This window comes from Bombyx mandarina, chromosome 28 (genome assembly GCF_030267445.1).
Source record: "Bombyx mandarina strain Sakado chromosome 28, ASM3026744v2".
Taxonomy (NCBI): domain Eukaryota; kingdom Metazoa; phylum Arthropoda; class Insecta; order Lepidoptera; family Bombycidae; genus Bombyx; species Bombyx mandarina.
The window spans coordinates 2293492-2314934 of NC_143233.1; the positions used below are offsets into that span (position 1 = coordinate 2293492).

General features: G+C 38.0%; 1 protein-coding gene across 9 annotated transcripts in view; it reads right to left on the reverse strand.

Annotated features, from left to right (window-relative positions):
- Positions 1 to 21443, reverse strand: part of LOC114240943 (uncharacterized) — a 96340-nt gene that overhangs the window by 11263 nt on the left and 63634 nt on the right. The window contains exon 1 of one of the 9 annotated variants that reach the window (XM_089739174.1): positions 8951 to 9103. The exons of 7 other annotated variants lie outside the window; for them this stretch is intronic. In XM_089739174.1, coding sequence (XP_089595300.1) covers positions 8951 to 9032 — 82 coding nt within the window. In that variant the 5' untranslated portion in view covers positions 9033 to 9103. Of the gene's footprint in view, positions 1 to 2303; positions 2583 to 8950; positions 9104 to 21443 lie in introns of those variants that run through there. One more of the 9 variants, XM_089739169.1, reaches the window with a different exon arrangement.

Here is a 21443-nt window from a genome sequence, read left to right on the forward strand (position 1 = left end):
GTGTAGGTGAGCTCACGGGGTTCAAACCGGATCGGAAACGCGACCCACTGAGAAGATCCGACGAGAAACTCAGTGGGCTGTGTCTATGGGTTAATTCGCTCGTCGAGTCCTTCGTCGCAAGCGATGGTTTCGACAAAGACGGTGACCGGTGCTTGAGGTACCTAAAAGCACCGTTAATGGATCGGGAGGATCCGTAATGACGTGTTTTGGGCGACGTCGAATATTGCTTTCAGCCAATTGCTTTGTGTAAATTCTAGGAAGGGCTGGCGTGATGCAAAAAAAAAGGTTTCTACAAAACGGTGATTCTTTTAAGTGCACCTACTCCACATGACGCCAAAGCACTCATTATTCAAAGTCCGGGCCCAAGTTTCGGGTTTACCGATCGGGATTTATTAAGCGACTAACTGTACCCGTCCGCTTCGCTGAGCACTTACAATTAACATTATTATTTCTCACCCCCACAAAGATTCTCATCATTAACGCCCCCGCAACTGGTGTAGGGAGTTCAACACTCATATAAATATTAACCTATCCGTTAAGTACATGTATTTTTTACACGGATATCAAGTTTCAAGTCAATCGGATGCACGGTTCAGTAGTTATAACGGAACATCCGTAAAAACCACTGTAGATTTATTATATATTAAGTATAAATTTAGAATCGCATTCGGTTCAAGGAAAAACTCTAACCTTTGTGCTCTACGCTGATAGCATTAATTAATCTAATTTCAATTTGTTAACTCCGCATTTTGTGGGAAATACTTAAGTTATACGAATTCCCCAAAACACTGCTAACATTTTATTACGAATTAATTAAGCCTTGTTTCAAAGAATAAATATTAGGGAGTAGAATAAATTTCAAAGCCTAATATGCAAATATTGAAAAACAAAATGTATGGGCTATGCAGAATATTTGAGAACATTTCTTACGAGAGTTTAATGTTGTGTCATAACTTCAAGATTTTAATTTCAAGAATTACGTGGGTACCTGGACAATCTCATCTTATATTTGACGAAGGCTCAGCGATTAATTCATAGAAATAAAACAATTTTTACTGGTGGTAGGACCTCTTGTGAGTCCGCGCGGTTGGGTACCACCGCCCCGCCTATTTCTGCCGTGAAGCAGTAATGCGTTTCGGTTTGAAGGGTGGGGCAGCCGTTGTAACTATACTGAGATCTTAAAACTTATATCTCAAGGTGGGTGGCGCATTTACGTTGTAGATGTCCATGGGCTCCAGTAACCAATTAACACCAGGTGGGCTGTGAGCTCGTCCACCCTTCTAAGCAATAAAAAAATAATAATTAAAAAGCACATCTAGCTTATCATACTTATGTAAAGAAAAACCTTTTTAGTATTAAAAAGGTTTTTCGATTTATCGAAAATTCAATTCGATTTCTATCTTTGATCGACGCATTATTCGTACAAAGCCAGAGGTTTCTTTTAATTTATTCTAATGAATTAAGCTCTATTTTTGTATTTAATACTAGCTGACCCGGCAGACTTCGTAGTGCCTCAATCGATATATAAAAGACCTAAACTTTTGTATAAAATAAACTTAAAACAAACAAAAGGAATCCGTCCGACGGGGGACACATCGAAGGAAAAACAAAATTGTTATTTTTATTTCATTCCGATCATTTTCATATTTATCTACATTTTAAACCTTCTCTGGACTTCCACAAATAATTCAAGATCAAAATTAGCCAAATCGGTCCAGCCGTTCTCGAGTTTTAGCGAGACTAACGAACAGCAATTCATTTTTATATATATAGATAGAAGATATAGAAGATAGATATACAATTCCGGACTCAAAAGCTTGCCTATCTCCGAAAGACTAAACATTTGAATCAAATAGAAGACGATAACTGTGTGAACTATACTGAGACCTTAAAACTCATATCTCAAGGTGGGCGGCGCATTTATGTTGTAGATGCCTATGGGCTCCATTAACCACTTAAAATCAGGTGGGCCGTGAGCTCGTCCACCCACCTATGCAATAATTAAAAAAATGTTACACAATAAATATTTGTTACCAAATCACTACATAGTATAAAACAAAGTCGCTTTCTCTGTCCCTATATCCCTATGTATGCTTAAATCTTTAAAACTACGCAACGGATTTTGATGCATTTTTTTAAATAGATAGAGTGATTGAAGAGAAAGGTTTGTATGTATAATAACATCCATTAAATAGTGGAAAAATCAATAATAAATTACAGTTTCCGAAGCGAAGCGAGGGCGGGTCGCTGGTAACTAATATAATAGTATCTTGGAAAAAGATTAATGAAATTATATACTTTACCTAAAAATGACATCTTGATGCACATTATAACGAAGGACATTATTAGCAACGTGAAGAGTATAGATATGTAGGCTATGGTCACCGGAGACAATCCAGCCGCGTCTTCTGTCTTGAAAGCCTCGTCTCCACGAGGTGCCATATTTGTAATCATTGTTACAGAACCCGAGCTGTTTCTGAGCTATCCGGGAACTGATTCTTCGAAATACAACGTATTCACAATCTCAAATTACGAACATGTTTATTTTAAAATAATTATTTAAAAAAAAACACATCGAATACCAATTCAAAACTTACGATCACACAAAATTAATGTTTATTTAATAAACATTATGGTGATCTATTGTTTTTTTTTTTTACTTGTTTTTGTTAATTGAACAATATTATTTAATGTCAATCGTTTTCATTTTTATATTTATTACGTTTTAACACTGGAAGTAGTGCCTTAGAATGGTTTTCGGGTCGTGAATCTGATCATACATCATTTTCAAGATGAAATTGCGGGTGCGACGTTCGTCGTATAGTTACAAGGATTTTCGAATCTAATCCGATCCTGAATAAGGTTTATATTTGGCTGTCAAATTTTTTTCGTATCAAAACTTATCAAAAGGGTTATCTGCCTTCTCTGATAGGATACTTTTGTCTAAAGGCTTAACCTTGGGACGAACTCACAAACTATGTAGAGTTTGTCTAATAAATCAATTTTATCTTCTTTCCTTTTCTCGCTAAAGAATCTAATAAAAATTGAACGATATAGTGTCACTGAGTCTTTGATGTCATGTGTCATTGCGTTAAGGTTTGAATGAAATTTCAGAAAGTAACCGCAAAAATCACACTTATTAGTTCCATACGTTTTCTATTGGGATCCTCGTCCTCCTCCTCTCATGGCTGAGCATCGTGATGCTCCCGCCTGTGACCTTTTTTTGTAATTTGTAGCCACTTATTTTTTTTTTTTTTTTTTTTTTTTTTTTTTTTTTTTTTTTTTTTTTTTATGATTGAAAGTTTACTGGTGGCCCGAAGGCCTTTCCAGTTTCACCAGGACAGGTGGGCGAGCTAAGGCTCAGCCAAGAGGGGTGGGATTTGCTAACAACTGCCCGAGCGCCTCCGAAGGAGACCTAACATCTCAAGAGCAATTGTTTCGCGAATGAATCTACTACCGGATCGGAATCGCGACCCGCTGAGAAGATCCGGCGAGAAACTCAGCGGGCTGATGCATGGGTTAGGTTGCACGTCGACCTCTTTGTCGAGTTCGACGAGTACGGTTACCGGGGTCCCTAAGCCTGCCCCTAGTATTAGAGCTGAAGGCATCTAATGCAAAGGTTATTGGATCTGATGGATCCGTAAGGACGTGTCTAGGGCGTCGACGGTGACTGGCTCCTGCATGATCAGGATTCGGAGAGTAGTCAGCGGCGGCAACGATAAGGCGATTATCATGACGCATAGCCTTATCGAAGTATCGTTCCGACGCTGACTTCATGTATTTCCGAATTGATTCGAGGCCCAGGTCGTCGTGTAGGTCAACGTTCCTCACGAACCACGGAGCGCCGACAGCTAACCTGCAAAAGCGGGATTGTAGGGATTGGAGGGTGTCTATGTGTGTGCGGGCCGCGTGAGCGAACACCACACTCGCGTAAGTCATGACGGGCCTTATGCAAGTTTTGTAAAGTGTCACCTTGTTCCGAAGGGACATTTTACTCCGCTTACAGATCATGGGGTAGAGTCTACCGAGAATAAACGCGGCACGGTCACGGACTGATTTTATATGCGGGCGGAATGTCATCGATGCATCCAGGGTAACGCCCAGGTACTTGACCTTCCTGGCCCAGGGTATGGGTTGTCTAAAGAGAGTAATCGGGGGTGTGAGATTCCTCCTCCTAATCCGGGAGGAAATCCGTGTGGAGCTTCCCCTCTGAAATAGCACCGCAGTACTTTTCGCTGGGTTGATGTCTATGCGCCATTTTCGGAACCACTGTCCTAGGGCTAGGGCTGCGCTCTGAAGCTTCCTCGCGATTAGGGACTTATTTCTACTAGAATAGTAAACAGTCGTGTCGTCGGCGAATAAAGCTAAATGGGTCGGCGGCGACCGGGGAATATCGTTGACGAATAAGCTAAATAGGAGGGGTGAGAGGACAGAGCCTTGCGGGACTCCAGCTGTGAGAGGTCGTGGGGAGGAGCGGGTTCCCTCGACTCGATATCGAAAAGAGCGGTTCGACAAGAAGTCCCGTATGATGAGCACGAGACTATCCGGCACGCCCATGTTGAATAGTTTGAAAATCAAACCATTGTGCCAGACTTTGTCGAACGCTTTTGCGACGTCGAAGAAGAGAGCTCCCGTGTATAACGGTTTTGGTCGATTAAGCCCCACAAGAATGTGCTCCGTGAGGCGGTGCACCTGTTGAACGCATGAATGATTTGTACGGAATCCGAATTGTTCATCGATGAGAATGCCCTTGGATGAGACGAAATCTCTGAGGCGCTTGTAGAGCAGACGCTCATACAGTTTGCCTAGAGACATGAGGAGGCTAATCGGGCGGTAGCTCGTCGGATGATTTTTTGGTTTACCGGGTTTATGTATGCCGATAACGTCCGCTTCTTTCCACACCGCGGGAAAGATACAGTTCGCCATAGCGGCATTGAAAATAGATGCCAACATCACGATGAGTTGGACGGGTAGAAGTTTAATAACGCGGTTAGATATACCGTCGGAACCGGGAGCCTTGCGAGGACGTAGGTCTTTGATCAAGTCTTTAACTTCCATCGGGGTGACGGGTGGTAACGCATCCGAGGGTGGCAAGGAGGCTCTGCGTTCTACCTCACTGTCTACTAATTCTACATGAACAGGGTCCACGGATTGAGTGCTGGGCGTGCACTGGGTTTGCAATGTATCGGCCAGCAGCTCTGCTTTTTCGTCATCATCAAAGGCCGCGAGTCGGCCTGAGGGGCCTACGAGGGGGGGCATAGTTACTACCGTATCCGATTTGAGAGTACGAGCTAAGCGGTAGTAAGACCTTTGGGATAGCCACTTATGTCGGTCAGTGGCACAGTGAAGTGCGTGGCTCAGTCTCATGTCCAGAAACTCAGACACTTGGTCACTCCATCTTTTTCGGCTACGACTTCTGGATCGTCTACCATCCACGTTACCCGTCACTATGAGTCTCTCCAGGTTTCTATTGGGATACCGTATTATATATTAAGTAATAAGCATAATATTCAAATGTATATATACGTATTTGAAACATCTTTAAATATCAAGATGACAATAGTAAACGCGAAATTAATCCGCAAAAGTGGCTTGAATTATATCCAGGATTCGCGTAAACCGAAGAAAATGCAATATAAAATATTGATTTCGGAAAGTTATTCTCGAAAATCGGTGAAGCAATAGCATGGTGGTAGTGGTGCCTACTGGTGGTAGGACTTGTTGTGAGTACGCACGAGTAGGTGCCACCACCCCGCCTATTTCTGCCGTGAAGCAATAATGCGCTTCGGTTTCAAGGGCGGGGTAGCCGTTGTAACTATACTGAGACCTTAGAACTCATATCTCAAGGAGGGTGGCGGCATGTACGTTGTAGATGTCAATGGGCTCCGGTAACCACTTAACACCAGGTGGACTATGAGCTCGTCCATCCATTTAAAGAAAAAAAAACCGTCTGATAATTGATTTTTTCAATCTAATCTTTTTGATAGCGAAAGATATATTACGTGAAACCACACCAAAGCGGAGGCTAAGCCCTTGGCATTGAGTATTTTGGCATTATTAATATTAATGGATTATGAACGAGAGTAGTACTGTTTTGTTTCTTTTTCCCCTCTCGTAATTAGGACGTTAGTGGCACGTGGGCTAATAATATACCCGTAATTATAACGGCAATTATTATCATTAGAATTCAAATACTATTTTAATAAAATTTATTATAGAAATTTTTAAAGTCATCAGAATTGTGTGTAGAAAAAAATTCACTAGCGTGGGCGAGTGATTAATATCAGACTATGATTGGTTTTTCTTTGTTTTTATTGTCTCGGACAAAGAGCAAACAAACCTGTTCGTCACACGAATGTTTGCCCGATGCGAGAACCGAACCCACGACCCTTGGCGTAGCAGTCTGAAGCGCTAACTACTGTACCACCACCGAATCAGTCAGATTAGATTATAATTCATTAAAACACTGCTACGTATTAGTCGCGTTTGCGTTTTAACACTTCCAAAATTCCGAATACGCTTATTCGCAATATTGGGGTGTGTGAAATTTTGCGGTGCTACATCTAATTTTTGAATATCCTGTTGATTCTCCTCTCATTTCTGAATGGGGTCGGACCCTGATCGTCTTTTTTTAGAGATGCTACATCTGGCCTCTGGTACTAATCTATATATATATATATATAAACGAATTGCTGTTCGTTAGTCTCGCTAAAACTCGAGAACGGATGGACCGATTTGGGTAATTTTGGTCTTGAATTATTTATGGAAGTCCAGAGAAGATTTAAAAGGTAGATAAACATGAAAATGCTCGGAATTAAATAAAAATAACAATTTTGTTTTTCCTTTGATGTGTCCCCCGTCGGACGGATTCCTTTTCTTTGTTTTATGTTTATTTTATGCAAAAGTTTAGGTCTTTTATTTATCGATTGAGGCACTACGAAGTCTACCGGGTCAGCTACTATTAAAATAACGAAAGCTGACTCGTGGATTATGTGGTCCAGAAAACTTGGTCTTTACGAGGACGGACAGGCATATTCCAGGGCTCAGCCAAGAGGAGAGCGTTTACTAATAGCTACCCGTGTGCTTTGTGCGAGGTTTTTAACGTGCTCGATAGCGTAAAAGTTAGTTCATATTTGTATGGAATCAGGACGCTGTTGCAACTGTATTTTTTTTTATAGCTTAGATGGGTGGAAGAGCTCACAGCCCACCGGGTGTTAAGTGGTTACTGGAGTCCATAGACATCTACAGCGTAAATGCGCCACCCACCTTGTGATATAAGTTCTAAGGTCTCAAGTATAGTTGAGGCCTATAAAATCAAAATATTCAGGTAAACTACAAAAATCGGCCCTAAACACATCATTACGAATCCTCCCGATCCATCGAAGTACTGCTCTTGCTAGAACAAGTGTTAGAAACACTCCTGGTTTGAGAAGCTGAAATAACTTTGTTCGGATAGCTACGATATTCTATATTTTAAAGCAGATTTATAAAGAATCACAATATTACTAATAATCTGAATTTTAAATGATAAAACTTCGTTTATTAGTACTTAGTACGGAGTAAAAATAAAATTTTTGAACTGAACTTGTTAGAGATTTAGCTGCATTTGTTATAACATGAAAACACCAAAGCGTGTCCAACTAACTAAATAAGATAGCGCCATTGTTAATCCATTTTACGACATTAAGGCATTTAGCTGCCTTTGATTTTATAGGCCTCAGTTAGTTATATTGTATCCAAAATTGGCTTAACTTTTACGTTATCGAGATCGTTAAGAAACTCGCACTGAGCACACCGATCGCCTCCGGAGAAGACCTGAGAACTCAAGGCGTAAAACTCAGCGGGCTGATTCTATGGCCTAGCTTCGTTTCATATAATTGAGCCAGTTCTAAAAACCCGTCTATAGAGAAACATTAAATATTAAAATAACAAAAGGAAAAAATGATTATTTCAGTAAACGTAGGTATGTATATATGGGAATTCATTCGATTAACTGTAGTTTTAAAAATAACATTATTTGGGTATTACCAATTCGCGTATGTATAAGGGAATTGTAGTTTTAAAAATAGCATTATTTGGGTATTACCTACCACGAATAATTCAGTCATCGGTATATACTAGGCATAACTAACACGGAAATTTCAAATCAGTTTTTTTTTATCTGTACAGTCTTTCGCGTTTGATAATGAACACGAATTATTCACTTATCTTGGGCGTGTTACAATATCAACCTTTCATATTTTTTTATAATAGATACGAATTGTTAATGTCCTTAACATTGTCGCGTTAATAGCCGTGAACTCAAAAACGACAATGACATCTATGGAACACAGCGAGCAATGTACGACAAGCAAATTAAGCTTAAAAGAAACTTCGTCATAACAGTTTGGTCGTATATCAATCAATGGCACGATTATATCATACAATCCTATAATACCATTTGATCAAAGTTAACCTTAACCTTAGCCTTAGGCGTGACGATTTGTTTGATTATTCAGAAACAAATTACGGGTGTTCATGTTTGCCGAATTTTTAATAATCAAATTCGCCTAACCGTTGGGATTACATCGAAATTATCCAATTATACATATAATAAAAATCAAACCCGCAAAATTATAAATTGCGTAAATAACTGGTGGTAGGATCTCCTGTGAATCCGCACGGGCAGGTACCACCGCCCTGCCTATTTCTGCCGTGAAGCAATAATGCGGTTCGGTTTGAAGGGCGGGGCAACCGTTGTAACTACACTGAGACCTTAGAACTTATATTTTAAGGTGTGTGTAACACCAGGTAGGCTGTGAGCTCGTCCACACATCTAGGCAATAAAAAATAAAAATAAAAATAAACTATTTTTAGTACGTAATAGAAAACACACCAGCGGATCAATATTGCAAGAAATGACGCAATGCTTACTACGTGGGGTATTTGTGATTTTTCATAATGTACTTACGTATCGATCTGTACGACACCACGATGAGTATCAGAAACAAAAATGCCACCCAAAAAAAGAAAGCCGGCGTCGGATAATACATTTTATATCAATTGATTTTTTGCAGCACCAAACAATGCGAGCCCTTCGAAGAGCGCCAATAACATAACTACAACAAAATGGCGGTTATTTTTTTTTCGCCTAATTGTTATTCGATAATACACGATAAATATTGATATATTATCAGGAAATGCTTTAATCCGCGATTTCATTACGATAAATAATTTATATTGTCGAATTTACGCTTAGTCCTACATATAGTTCTTAGGCTCAATGTGAACATTCGTGAGTACTTCAGGTTGTAATATTAATACGCGCCACATTACCGATTTTCCTTCCTGAAACATGTATTGTGATTAATGATTTAGTTTAAATATTAATAATAACAGACTAAATGAGCAAACAGAACTAATAATTAATTTTCACTTAATTATCCCGTTGATAGCAGCTGTCAGGGTCCTGAAACTGCGATACTTTAAGATAAATATTTTTTTTGTACGGAAACTAGCGACATCTTGTAGCGGATGCCCCTAAACTTATATGTTGTTAAATTTAAAGTATTTAATTATTGTGTAACTTAAAAACAGAAAAAAAAATTGTTATTTGTTATAGATAAATTGATTGAATTGTGGTTTCTGAAAAATTACAAAATCCTTCATCAAAGATAAAATATAGGATAGATAATATGTTACTGCCGTCTACAGGAGCAATGAGAAACTAATCGAAGCGAAGCCATCTAGTGGTCGACGCCCGTAAACGTTTTCGTTGAGTGCTTGAGTTGCTTATCTAGAACTGTTTATGTGTATTATCTATCATGGCTGTGGTGTTAGAGCGATTTTATAATGTTATGCCGGCCACTCACATACGCGCGAACATTTGTACATTGCACGAATGTTCACGCGCATTTGAATGGCCGTCAGACATTCATTCGCAAACTTAGCGGCTACGGCTGTGCATTGAAGAGAAAAAGAGTTTTAGCTCTTTCCCAGGCGTCATTAACGGCCATTCTGTTTTTATGGGATTTCTTTTGAGGGTCCCATATGGTCACCTTGGTGTTGTTCCAATCCATGATGAAGGTACGCTATACAGTAGATATCACGAACTATGAAAATGGCGAAACGTTCGTTACCTTCGCAATCGTGGGCGCAACTGGTCACACGAATGTGTGGGAGACTACGCGAAGGATCGCGGTTCGCACGCTTTGATGTCCGTTAAAAACCGAAACAGCTTGGAAAACCGCGAACGCAGCGAAAACTTTGCATAATCATTTGCAAATGTCTTCCTACACTTGTGGGTTTGCGTGTTCGTACGAATGTGAGTGACCGGTATTATTGTACGGGACCGATGGTAACTTGTCTTATGAGTCCAGCCATTTTAATTAGCTTTTGATTTCTATACGCGCAACTAAAGATGTCGAGGAAATTTGGTAAGTCACGAGTTTATATAATCAGTGTGCTTAGTGCAAGTTTTTAAAGTTCTCGATAGCGTAAAAGTTAACCCAACTGTGTATGCAGTTGGAACAGCGCCCCTAGCGGCAAACGTAGGCAAACGATCCCATTCCATACAAATATGAGCTAACTTTTACGCTATCGAGAACGTTAAAAAACTCGCACTTAGCAAACTGTATTTTCTCAGTGAAGAATTCTGCCCAAAAAAATTCCTACGGTCTACGCTGCATTTAGTATCTCATGAACCAATCATCCCACTAACACTCACCCTACCTAGTCGTCACCCTACGTCTTCTACATTCAGCAGATTTTTTTTTATTGCTTATATGCGTGGACGAGCTCACAGCCCACCTGATGTTAAGTGGTCACTGGAGCCCATAGACATCCACAACGTAAATGCACCACCCGCCTTGAGATATAAGTTCTAAGGTCTCAAGTTTAGTTACAACGGCTGCCCTACCCTTCAAACCGAAACGCATTACTGCTTTACGGCAGAAATATACAGGGCGGTGGTACCTACCCGTGCGGACTCACAAGAGGTCCTACCGCCAGTGTGATAGACAGGGCGGTGATAGTGATTAGTGACTCGATGCGTTTGTCGATAAATTGTTGTGTCCAACTCTAAAATAGTATAATTGATTCGACTATTATCAAAGCCGGCAATGTGACTTTTGGACATAGAGGTAAATCAGAAAAACGAAAAAAAAAAAAAAAAAGACTTGCCCGCTGAGTTTCTTGCCAATTCTTCTCAGGACGGAATAGTTCTTGTGAATTGGCGGTAGTTCTTTTGACGTTCAATAAATTTTTTTTGATTTGATTTGATTTGATTTGATTGACTTTGTATTCCATTGGCAGTCACAAAACTCTTCTGAACGACATCTTAGATAAATAACAGGTTAAGTATTAACCTTTATTTAATGCAGGTTTTGAACCGTATTCTTTGAAGGAGACGATTATATTCAAATCAATCTGTATTGACACATCAATAACATTTTGTTGTCCAAATGCACAGATTGCCACCTTTGATAATAGACGACTCAATTAAACGACTTTAACTACCTTCTTACTTTCTTGTCGCTAGCACAAAAATTTAAGTGCCAACAAATGATATGATTGAATACGAAAACTATATATTGTTCGAAATGCGGGAAATAATATAATTACAGTAGAACTGCATGTGACTAGGAGATGTATGGAAATGGTAGTGCAAGGTAGAGGGGGAAGAGGTCGACCGAAGAAGACATGGATGGAGTGTGTGAATGACGATATAGAAGAGAATGGAAGAGAAAAATTAGCTGTTCCGACCCCACCTAGTGGGATAAGGTGGAGAAAAAAAAAAGAAGACAGTAGAACTCGCGAGGTAAAACCGTAAAAGTTTATTACGGGTGGTAGGACATCATGTGAGTCCGCACGGGTAGGTACCACCGCCGCGCCTATTTCTGCCGTGAAGCAGTAATGCGTTTCGGTTTGAAGGGTGAGGCAGCCGTTGTGACTATACTGAGACCTTAGAACTATATCTCAAGGTGTGTGGAGCATTTACGTTGTAGATGTCTATGGGCTCCAGTAACCACTTAACACCAGGTGGGCTGTGAGCTCGTCCACACATCTAAGCAATAAAAAAAAAAAAGTAATTTTGTTCATGTCTACGACTTGCGAATACCGAGAAAAATGCCTTAAAATTGTAGTTCCTTACCAAATATTATAATACCAATATATAATACCAAAACTGTGCATGATATTACCAGTTGTGTCTTACACCAAGGGCAATCGGGGCAAGTGCCTAGGGCGGCAAATTTCTTAGGGCGGCAAATTTTTGAAAGTGTTTTTTTTTGTCATATCATGATTGCTCAATATAATTAATTAAATCTATAAATTAATAATTTTCTGTTTAATTGATAATTCAAGAAATTGTAATCATCCATTATTTGTGAATTTTAGTACTTTTGATAAAAATTAATGATCAAAATAATTTTATTAATTTATATTTAAATTTTCTGGAACTAAAGAAAATTAATTAGTATTTTTTATGTACCTAATATAATTATGAGTCACTCTTAGTGCCCAATTTATAATTGTTAGATAAAAAAAACAAATTTTTATTTATGTTTTTGGAATAAATAACTTATTCTAAAGTTTCTGCAATAAATTAGTTATTTTAATTTAGAAAAATAAAATATGTAAACTATAAGTTTAAGTAAAATTCCAGTATTCATATTAAAACGCTAGTAGCTCCATCTATGATTCTCATTCTAAGTCAGCGCACCCCACCAGCGACATCTGTTGATCACAAATGAAACTAAAACAGGTACGTTTCAATTTATTTTAACGTCTTGTGTTTTTTTTTTTTTCGTCACAATGAAGTAGGTATATTGTATACTATCTCTGTTTGTTATGCGATTATGAGGTTTGGCCGTAAATCATTTTACTAATATTAAATGGTATGGACATGTGATGAGACGAAATGATAATGAGGACAACCTCATTATCATCTCTCTCTATCAACTCTCTTAACAATAAGAGAGTTTTAAATATAAATGTGGAAGGCTTTAGAGGAAGAGTTGGACCTAAGAAGAAATGGATGGATTGCGTGAAAGACGATATGTGTAAGAGGGGAGTGAGCGAAGAAATGGAATATGATAGAGAAGTATGGAAGGAGAATGATGATGATATAATATGACATTGACAATTAATTTTGTAAGGGAACTCATTTGCAGGAAAAGTATATTGGTAGTACAAAATATACAGGGCGAGGTCGGGCGGTGCGTTATTACCACTGTAGCGCCCCTCATGACGGCAGTTCTGTGGAACAATGGATCTATGGAACTGGAGCAGTTCTATGGAATTATGGATCTATGGAACTGTTGTAGCAAGGACAAACGGTTGGCAGTGTATAGCGCAACCGACCTGGCAAACTGTATCTTCTGCAGTGGGATACGTGGGGTCATGGAATTCTTGGAGTGAGCTGCGAGTCTAGTTGTATGGTTGACCGCAGTAACCCCCTACCTTGTCCGGCTTTATTCAGGCGGGGATGGGACATCGAACAAGCGCTTTGTGCCCTTCACCATCTTTAGCCCTGTCCTTTACTATCTTCGACCACTAAGTACCACATGCCCCACGTGATTCTTGGACGCGGAAACATAATAGAGGGTCCAGAGTCGCCCGAAAAAACAATAATTCCAAAAAGAGTATCATCTAGCAGACTTCTTCGTAAAAAAGCATTAATATTTAATATACACTCGCAAAGTTGCACCGAAATCGATGATACATACTTTCTCACACAAAACGGTATTTATAATGACAGTAAATAAAGCAACAGATTCTCTTCTCTCTTTAGTGGTGGTAGGACTTCTTGTGAGTCCGCACGGGTAGATACCACCACCCCGTCTATTTCTGCCGTGAAGCAGCGTTTCGGTTCGAAGGGCGGGGCAGCCGTTGTAACTACACTGAGACCTTAGAACTTATATCTCGACCGACTTAACCTAATAGGTGTATGGCTCTAATAAAGAATAGAAAAAAAAAGGTGGGTGATGTTGGCGCCGACGTTTGTGTCATCTGTATTTCAAAAAACAAACTAATATTCAATAGACATATTTCATAGATTATAAACCTCTTTGCACTCAGGCACGCATGCACGTCACAATACAACATTCAATAAAAAATTCAGAGTTTAATTTTACATAAATTAAACTCCAAATGTCCATACGAGACATAATGACGCATTTACGTTTGTAGATGCCTATGGGCTCCAGTAACCACTTAACACCAGTTGGGCTGTGAGCTCGTCCAGCAATACAAGCAATAAAAAAAAAATGGTACTCACTATAAGCTCTGTAGCATATTATAACAACTAAAAGACAAAGAAATGCAATCCAAAAGAAACAATATGGCGTCGCTTCGTACATTTTAAACAGCTGTTTTCACATAACCAACTAATAATACATTTACAAAGAAAGCCGAAATCGAACTAAGCAAGTTAATTGTCATTTAATTAATTAATTTCAATTACTGATAAATAAACAAGGAACTGTTCTGTCGATTAATGATTTCGCGGTTCTGCCGATAAGACCCGGATATATTGTACCTATTTCTCTTAAAGTCATCTGCCTTTGATCTTTGGAGCGTTTTGAGATTCTCCAAGCACTATGAAACGAATTCGTGTTTCAGAATCTAGTTAATATTTACAAACGTATATGTGTGGTGTACTAAATACAATAAAACTCGTAAATATTGATCATCGCATTCGATAAATGCTCATGCTGATACAGATCTTCGTAAGTGTCCTGTTGACGTAATTGCTGAAATCAGCAAAGACCTTGATGTATCGATGAGTCTTTTCGCATTATAAGTGTACAATTTCCAAAAATATTCGAAATTGAGTTAAAATGCGGATTCATTTGGTATCACCAGTATTTTTCTCTTAAATACTGTCAAAAGAGCGTAGTTTAGTTTTTTCTTTTTTGTTTATCTATATTTTGACTACTACGTGTATTAACAACATCTATCTATATATATAAAAATGAATTGCTGTTCGTTAGTCTCGCTAAAACTCGAAAATGGCTGGACCTATTTGGCTAATTTTGGTCTTGAATTATTTGTAGAAGTCCAGAGAAGGTTTAAAAGGTAGATAAATATGAAAATGCTCGGAATATAAATAACAATAATGATTTTGTTTTCCCTTTGTTGTTTTAAGTTTATTTTACACAAAAGTTTAGGTCTCTTATTTATTGATTGAGGCACAACGAAATCTGCCGCGTCAGCTAGTACTAATATATAAATCTACAGTGGGTTTTTATGGATGTTCCGTTATAACTACTGAACCATGCATCCGATTGATTTGAAACTTGGTATCCATGTAGAAAATACATGTACTTAATGGATAGGGTAATATTTATATGAGTGTTGGACTCCCTACCCCAGTTGCGGGGGCGTTAATGATGAGAATCTTTGTGGGGGTGAGAAATAATTATGTTAATTTTAAATGCCCAGCGAATCGGACGGATTCAGCTAGTATTCCTATATAAACTGTTTGTTTGACTTTATTCGAACTAAAGGATATTCTAGTGCTTACCAACGAGTACTTCTAGTCAGGTTTACTCTACATCCGTGTCGGTGACCAGCGAGATACAACTCGAGACTAAGATTCGCACTTAGTTCTGTATTCTGATACTTGTATGCTTAGTGCGAGTTTATTAACGTTCTCGATAGCGTAAAAGTTAACTTTTTGTATGCAGTTGCAACAGCGCCCCTAGCGGCAAACGTAGACAAACGTTCCAGCTCCATACAAATTTGAGTTAACTTTTACGCTATCGAGAACGTTAAAAAACTCGCACTAAGCACACTGATCACAACACCGATGTGGTGAACCATTTTGAATTCGATTGCTTTGGAACCAAATTAACAATGGACACTTAACTAACTTTTCGGTAGGCAGCGGCTTCGCTCTGTCCTTGGCACTGCTGAAGTCCATGGGCGACGGTAACCACTCACTATCAAGTGGGCCGTATGCTCGTCAGCCTACAAGGGCAACAAAAAAAAAGTGATTCACATGAGTTCGTGATAAAAATGTGATAATATGTTATCACTCAATTAATATGAACGAAAATCAACAACACGTATTTGCTTAGTTTTATTCTTAAGCTCCTGATAAAATAAAATTTCAATGAAATTAGCATGCCATCAGCAACTCCTGATTAAAATATAGTAGCAAAATATTCATTTTAAATTGTAATAATAAAATAGTTTGTTTTTTGTTTGAGAGATTGCTTGTGGCCCATAGCCTTTCCAATTTTAACCGGGGCAGGATTAAATACAGTGTGCACAATATTAGGGTCAGAGTTAAAAAAAAAGTTGTAAATCAATTGGATTTTTTTCACGTTTTCAATCGTTACAATACAATTTTTACTGGCGGTAGGACCTCTTGTGAGTCCGCGCGGGTAGGCACCACCATCCTGCCTATTTCTGCCATGAAACAGTAATGCGTTTCGGTTTGAAGGGTGGGGCAGCCATTGTAACTATACTTGTGACCTTAGAACTTATATCTCAAGGTGGGTGGCGCATTTACGTCGTAGATGTCTATGGGCTCCAGTAACCGTTTAACACCAGGTGGGCTGTGAGCTCGTCCACCCATCTAAGCAATAAAAAAAAACATTAATAAGTTCTTCAATAAATCTCTTAAAATCAAATAAAAACAACTACAATCCGGTTGAAATAATTTAAGTTTTTTTGTTCTCTACCTAATCGTCGGCAGCCTAAGGGGCTATCCCGGTTGCTGCTTCGCGTTCGGCCCATTGACCAATTACGGATCTTTTTGCTCTAAGAGTTTCGCTAAAATTATTAACTACTTTTAGAAATTAAATTTTTTTAAATGTCACCCTCGTAATGTTTTCGTTTCCCTCACAGTGACTGAGTTTTTTTTAAAAGATTTTATGACCTAGTAACTAAGACCTTTAGGTCAAGTCTTATTTTAATTTATCTTCTTATTTTTATGAAAAATGATAATAATTAAGGTTTTTTTTTATTGCCTTTGTAGGTAGACGAGCATACGGCCCACCTGATGGTGAGTGGTTACCGTCGCCCATGGACTTCAGCAATGCCAGGAGCAGAGCCAAGCCGCTGCCTACCGTTTGTTTATGTAGTGAAATGAAATGAAATGAGATGAGATGATATGGGATGAAATATAATCACAGTAAAATGGTGGTTATTTACTAAGAGTTTTTCAGTGGGCTTTTTGGAGGAATCCGAGAAGCTACGTCCAGTGGCTTTGTTTCATTTTCCCACATTTGTGCACTTTCACAGATACTAAACAGTTAATAAACCACCGTTATTACACATGTACGCCTGAATAAACACTGAATAGACAAAATAAAACAAATCACACGACTTCACTCCTCGCGTTCCCGCCAAAAGTAGTGAAGTAATTATCTCGATTTCTCTCTTCGAACTTTTTACTAATGCACACGAATATTTAGTAGACTCCGGAAAAGACGAATCCGAAGATACTGAGAATGAATCTATTTCTAAGAGACCTAAAAGACTAAAATGTTTACGTTAAAATCAAAAGAAGGCAAAGTTAGGCAATCCAGACGCTTACCAGAAATCTACACAATTATCTACTTCAGTGCGACGCGTATGACACCGGTGACCTAAATTGTAGTTGATGTCTTAAACAAAATCATAGTAGAAATCCGTTAAATAACTGTGTAACTAAATGATATTTTTAATCCAAAAATACCTTAGATAAATATAATATTTAAGCCGGCGTTACTTAATTAGGCTGTGTTATGTATTATCGAGTCCTTGCCGATGAGAATAGTAAGGACAAATGCACTGTAAAAACAATCTTATCGGATGACGACAATAGACATAAAAACAAAACTAATCCGAATAAGTTCGATGATCCTCGCATAACTAATTGAGGCTGATCCATTTAAATCTTGTAAACAGTACTGCATTTTTCAGTAACGCTCACGGCGGTAATAAAAATAAACAAACGCTTCTCTAGACAGTAATAAATATTTTAAAAAAAAAAATCCCTACCTAAGCTGATGATAGCTTCTCAAGGCTATTTCAGCGTAACCTTAACTAGTAGGTGAGCTCACGGGGCTCAAACCTGACCACGTTGCTAACACGAACCCTAGCAAGAGCCGTGCTTCGCAGAGCCTACCGCCGGATCGGAAACGCGACCCACTGAGAAGATCCGGCGAGAAACTCAGTGGGCTGTGTCTGTGGGTTAATTTACTCGTCGAGCCCTTCGTCGCAAGCGACGGGTTCAACGAGGACGGTGACCGGAGCCTCCCTCTGATCCACTCAAATACCGTTTTTTAACAAAAACCAAAATCGTCTTCAACGATATCATCAGTGTAGTGAAATTCAATGAAATATTCACTATTCATTCATATGCACTAGTCATTAATTGGAACACAGGAAGCTTTAGAAAAAAAAAAGAGTCGTTAAAATCGGTTCATCTAGAAAATAGTTTTGAGGTAATAAAAAAAAAACCGTAAAATTAATAGCTTCGATCGGTGAAAAACCAAATAAGTTTAAGTAAGCACATTGTTTGGTTCTGTTGAAAAAAACTATCATCTATATCAGATTTGTACCATAGAGACATTATCATGCAGGGCGGAATATTATGAATCAGTTTTTTTGAAAATCTGTCTCCGGAACAAGGTCATCTTGATGTGGAAAATGTATCGTCAGATAGATGTAGATTTGTGCTGTGACCACGAATAATAAGTAATTGGGAACAAATCAAGCACGGTCATCCGGCCCCAATTTAGGATTCCTTTTTGTATTTTTTATTTATTGCTTAAGTAGGCAGACGAGTCCATGCGTTCTGCTCAAACTACAAAGAGGTACGTTAAATTTAAAAATACCAAATGCATATAACGCCCATTATCGTTTATCATCGACAATTCGATGATAAAAAAAATTAAAAAAAAAGGAATACCACAGCTAATTCCTAATTAACCTAAATTCGCAAAAAATATATATAGTTATTAATAACATTTTCGGATCATATTGATTTATGACAAAGACAATGAAATTAAATTGTAATTGTATTGAAATTGTAATCGTATTTTTGCCGCGTTGCATTCTGATCGGTCATATGCTCCTCTTGGGCAAATGTCCGCGGAAGGGAAGGGAGAGAAGAGTTATCGGCCCTATCAGAGTGAAGTGAGGCCCACACACATCATCATCATCATCAGCCTGTATCTCTCCACTGCTGGATGTAGACCTTTCCCATAGTCCGCCACAATGAACGATCCCACACACATAAGAACGTTATTTCCACCACTGGACACCTCGTTCATTGTATTCAATGTAATGCACATTTTCTTACATATTTATTTATTTACTAGCCGTACTCGTCCGCTTCGCTGGGCATTTAAAATTAACTCATTATTAAAAGGGAGTCCAACACTCATATAAACATTAGCCTATCCATTAAGTACATGTATTTTCTACATGGATACCAAGTTTCAAGTCAATCGGATGCATGGTTCAGTAGTTATAACGCAACATCCGTAAAAACTACTGTAGATTTATATATTAGTACCTATAGATTTCCAAATATTTTGCGTGGGCAAGAACATCAATTTCCATTAAGACTATCGCTACTAAGAAGAGCTAAATACATAAGCTATAATTGATTTATCGTAAACCAAGATAAGTTATTGACAGCACTGGTTTGCTGGGTGCACTTGTGTATCTCCCGTAATCCAATTTAGGATTAAACTTCTTAAGCGTTTATTTGATCAATAAAAAGATGCAACTAGCTGCCATAATACTTAACGCAATACGTGAACAAGTTCGTATCGGGGTTCCTTTATCGAATTGTCACGTGTCGTGAGAAACTGATATGTTTTATTTTATGTTTTTATGAGAATTATCATACAACCTCCAATCGAGAATTACGGTCATTCGTGCTCACTACCAAAAAGTAACAAGTCCGGAATTAAATTAAAATAAAATTACTTTATTTGTCAACTGGTTAATTAATATGACTATCACGAAGTACTCCAGAAAAGTGGTACAAGATCATCACCGAATGGTACTATAGAGACGGTAAAAGCAATAGAGGAAGCCAAGGAATGTGATGAATGATTGAGATAAAATTGACAGCCGGTCCTAACTGGAGGAGGGTTGCTAAAGATTGACAACAATGGAGGATATTAGATTAGGTCCACGGCAATAGCAACAATGGAGTGAGATATACAAAAATTAAATCAACAGTCCTAAAGGCTTAAAATAAAGGGCTTATTGATTGATTTTCCTATATTTTTTAATATCTGCATAACGAAGGGTGAAAGGGCTTAATACACGACATTTATTGTGGACTCTCCTAAGTTGTTAAAATGCCGCTTAAACGAATTAGCCTTTCACTCTTCGATATTATTGTTTTAGTTTATTATATCATTAATTTTTTTTTCCTACCCGTTCTAGTAATCTCGAGGAGTTATTCTAGATTCGCCGAATTAGTAGGTGAGCTCACGGGCTCAAACCTGCTAACACGAACCCTAGCAAGAGTCGTGTTTCCCAGAATCTACCACCGGATCGGAAGCGCGACCCACTGAGAAGATCCGGTAATAAACAAAGTATTTATTGGCTAGTTCTCACTTCGGATTCCCCGTCTGCACATAGCTGAACGCTAAGTATTCGCTGGTCTAACTACAAATCATCCATTCATATAGCAAAACTACCAGCAAATAGGTACAGCAAAAAAATAATAGTTTAAAAAAACTAACAAAATATGCTTGTATAGAAAATCCAACTAAAAAATAGGAAGCGTGATGTGCTTTACAGGATATTATCAAAATAACCCTTCTACTCATATCTGTTCATAAAATATTTGTAAGTACTGATACCATACACCCCTCGCTTTTTTTACAAAAAAACTCATTTTTTCTTACATTATTTTCAATTCAAATTTATTAAAATTTATTTTCTAATTTTTAGTTGGATTTTCTATAAAAGCGCATTTTGTTAGTTCTTTTAAACTATTTTATGTATTTTTCATAATTTAGTTGAAGTTCAATTTCTTCAAATTTTGTTTTCTATATTTTTTTTAATATTGAATTGTCATCGGTCCTTAATAAGTATACCAAATTTCGAGTTAATTCGACGTTTTGAAGGGGATCAAAATCATGTTCAAAGATTCCATTACTAACATACAATACGTCTGAAGCTAATAAAAGCGTATTAAAAAAGAACTAAACAAGATCACTTAGAATTATATGGAAAATATTTTTTGGACTTCTTGTTTATTTTATATATATGAAAAAAAAAACAATATACATACTCAATATGAATTTTTTTGAATGGCACCCGTAATATTTAAGAATTATTATAATAATCGAGTAAGTAAACTCGCGTGTGTCGGTTTATCATTTTAACCCATTTATTTTTCGTTATCATAATTCAAATAAGCTCATTAAATTTTGTTGATTCATTGTTTGAATTAGACTAATACAGTGTTATAAAGTCCGGTATGGGTTCCAACTACG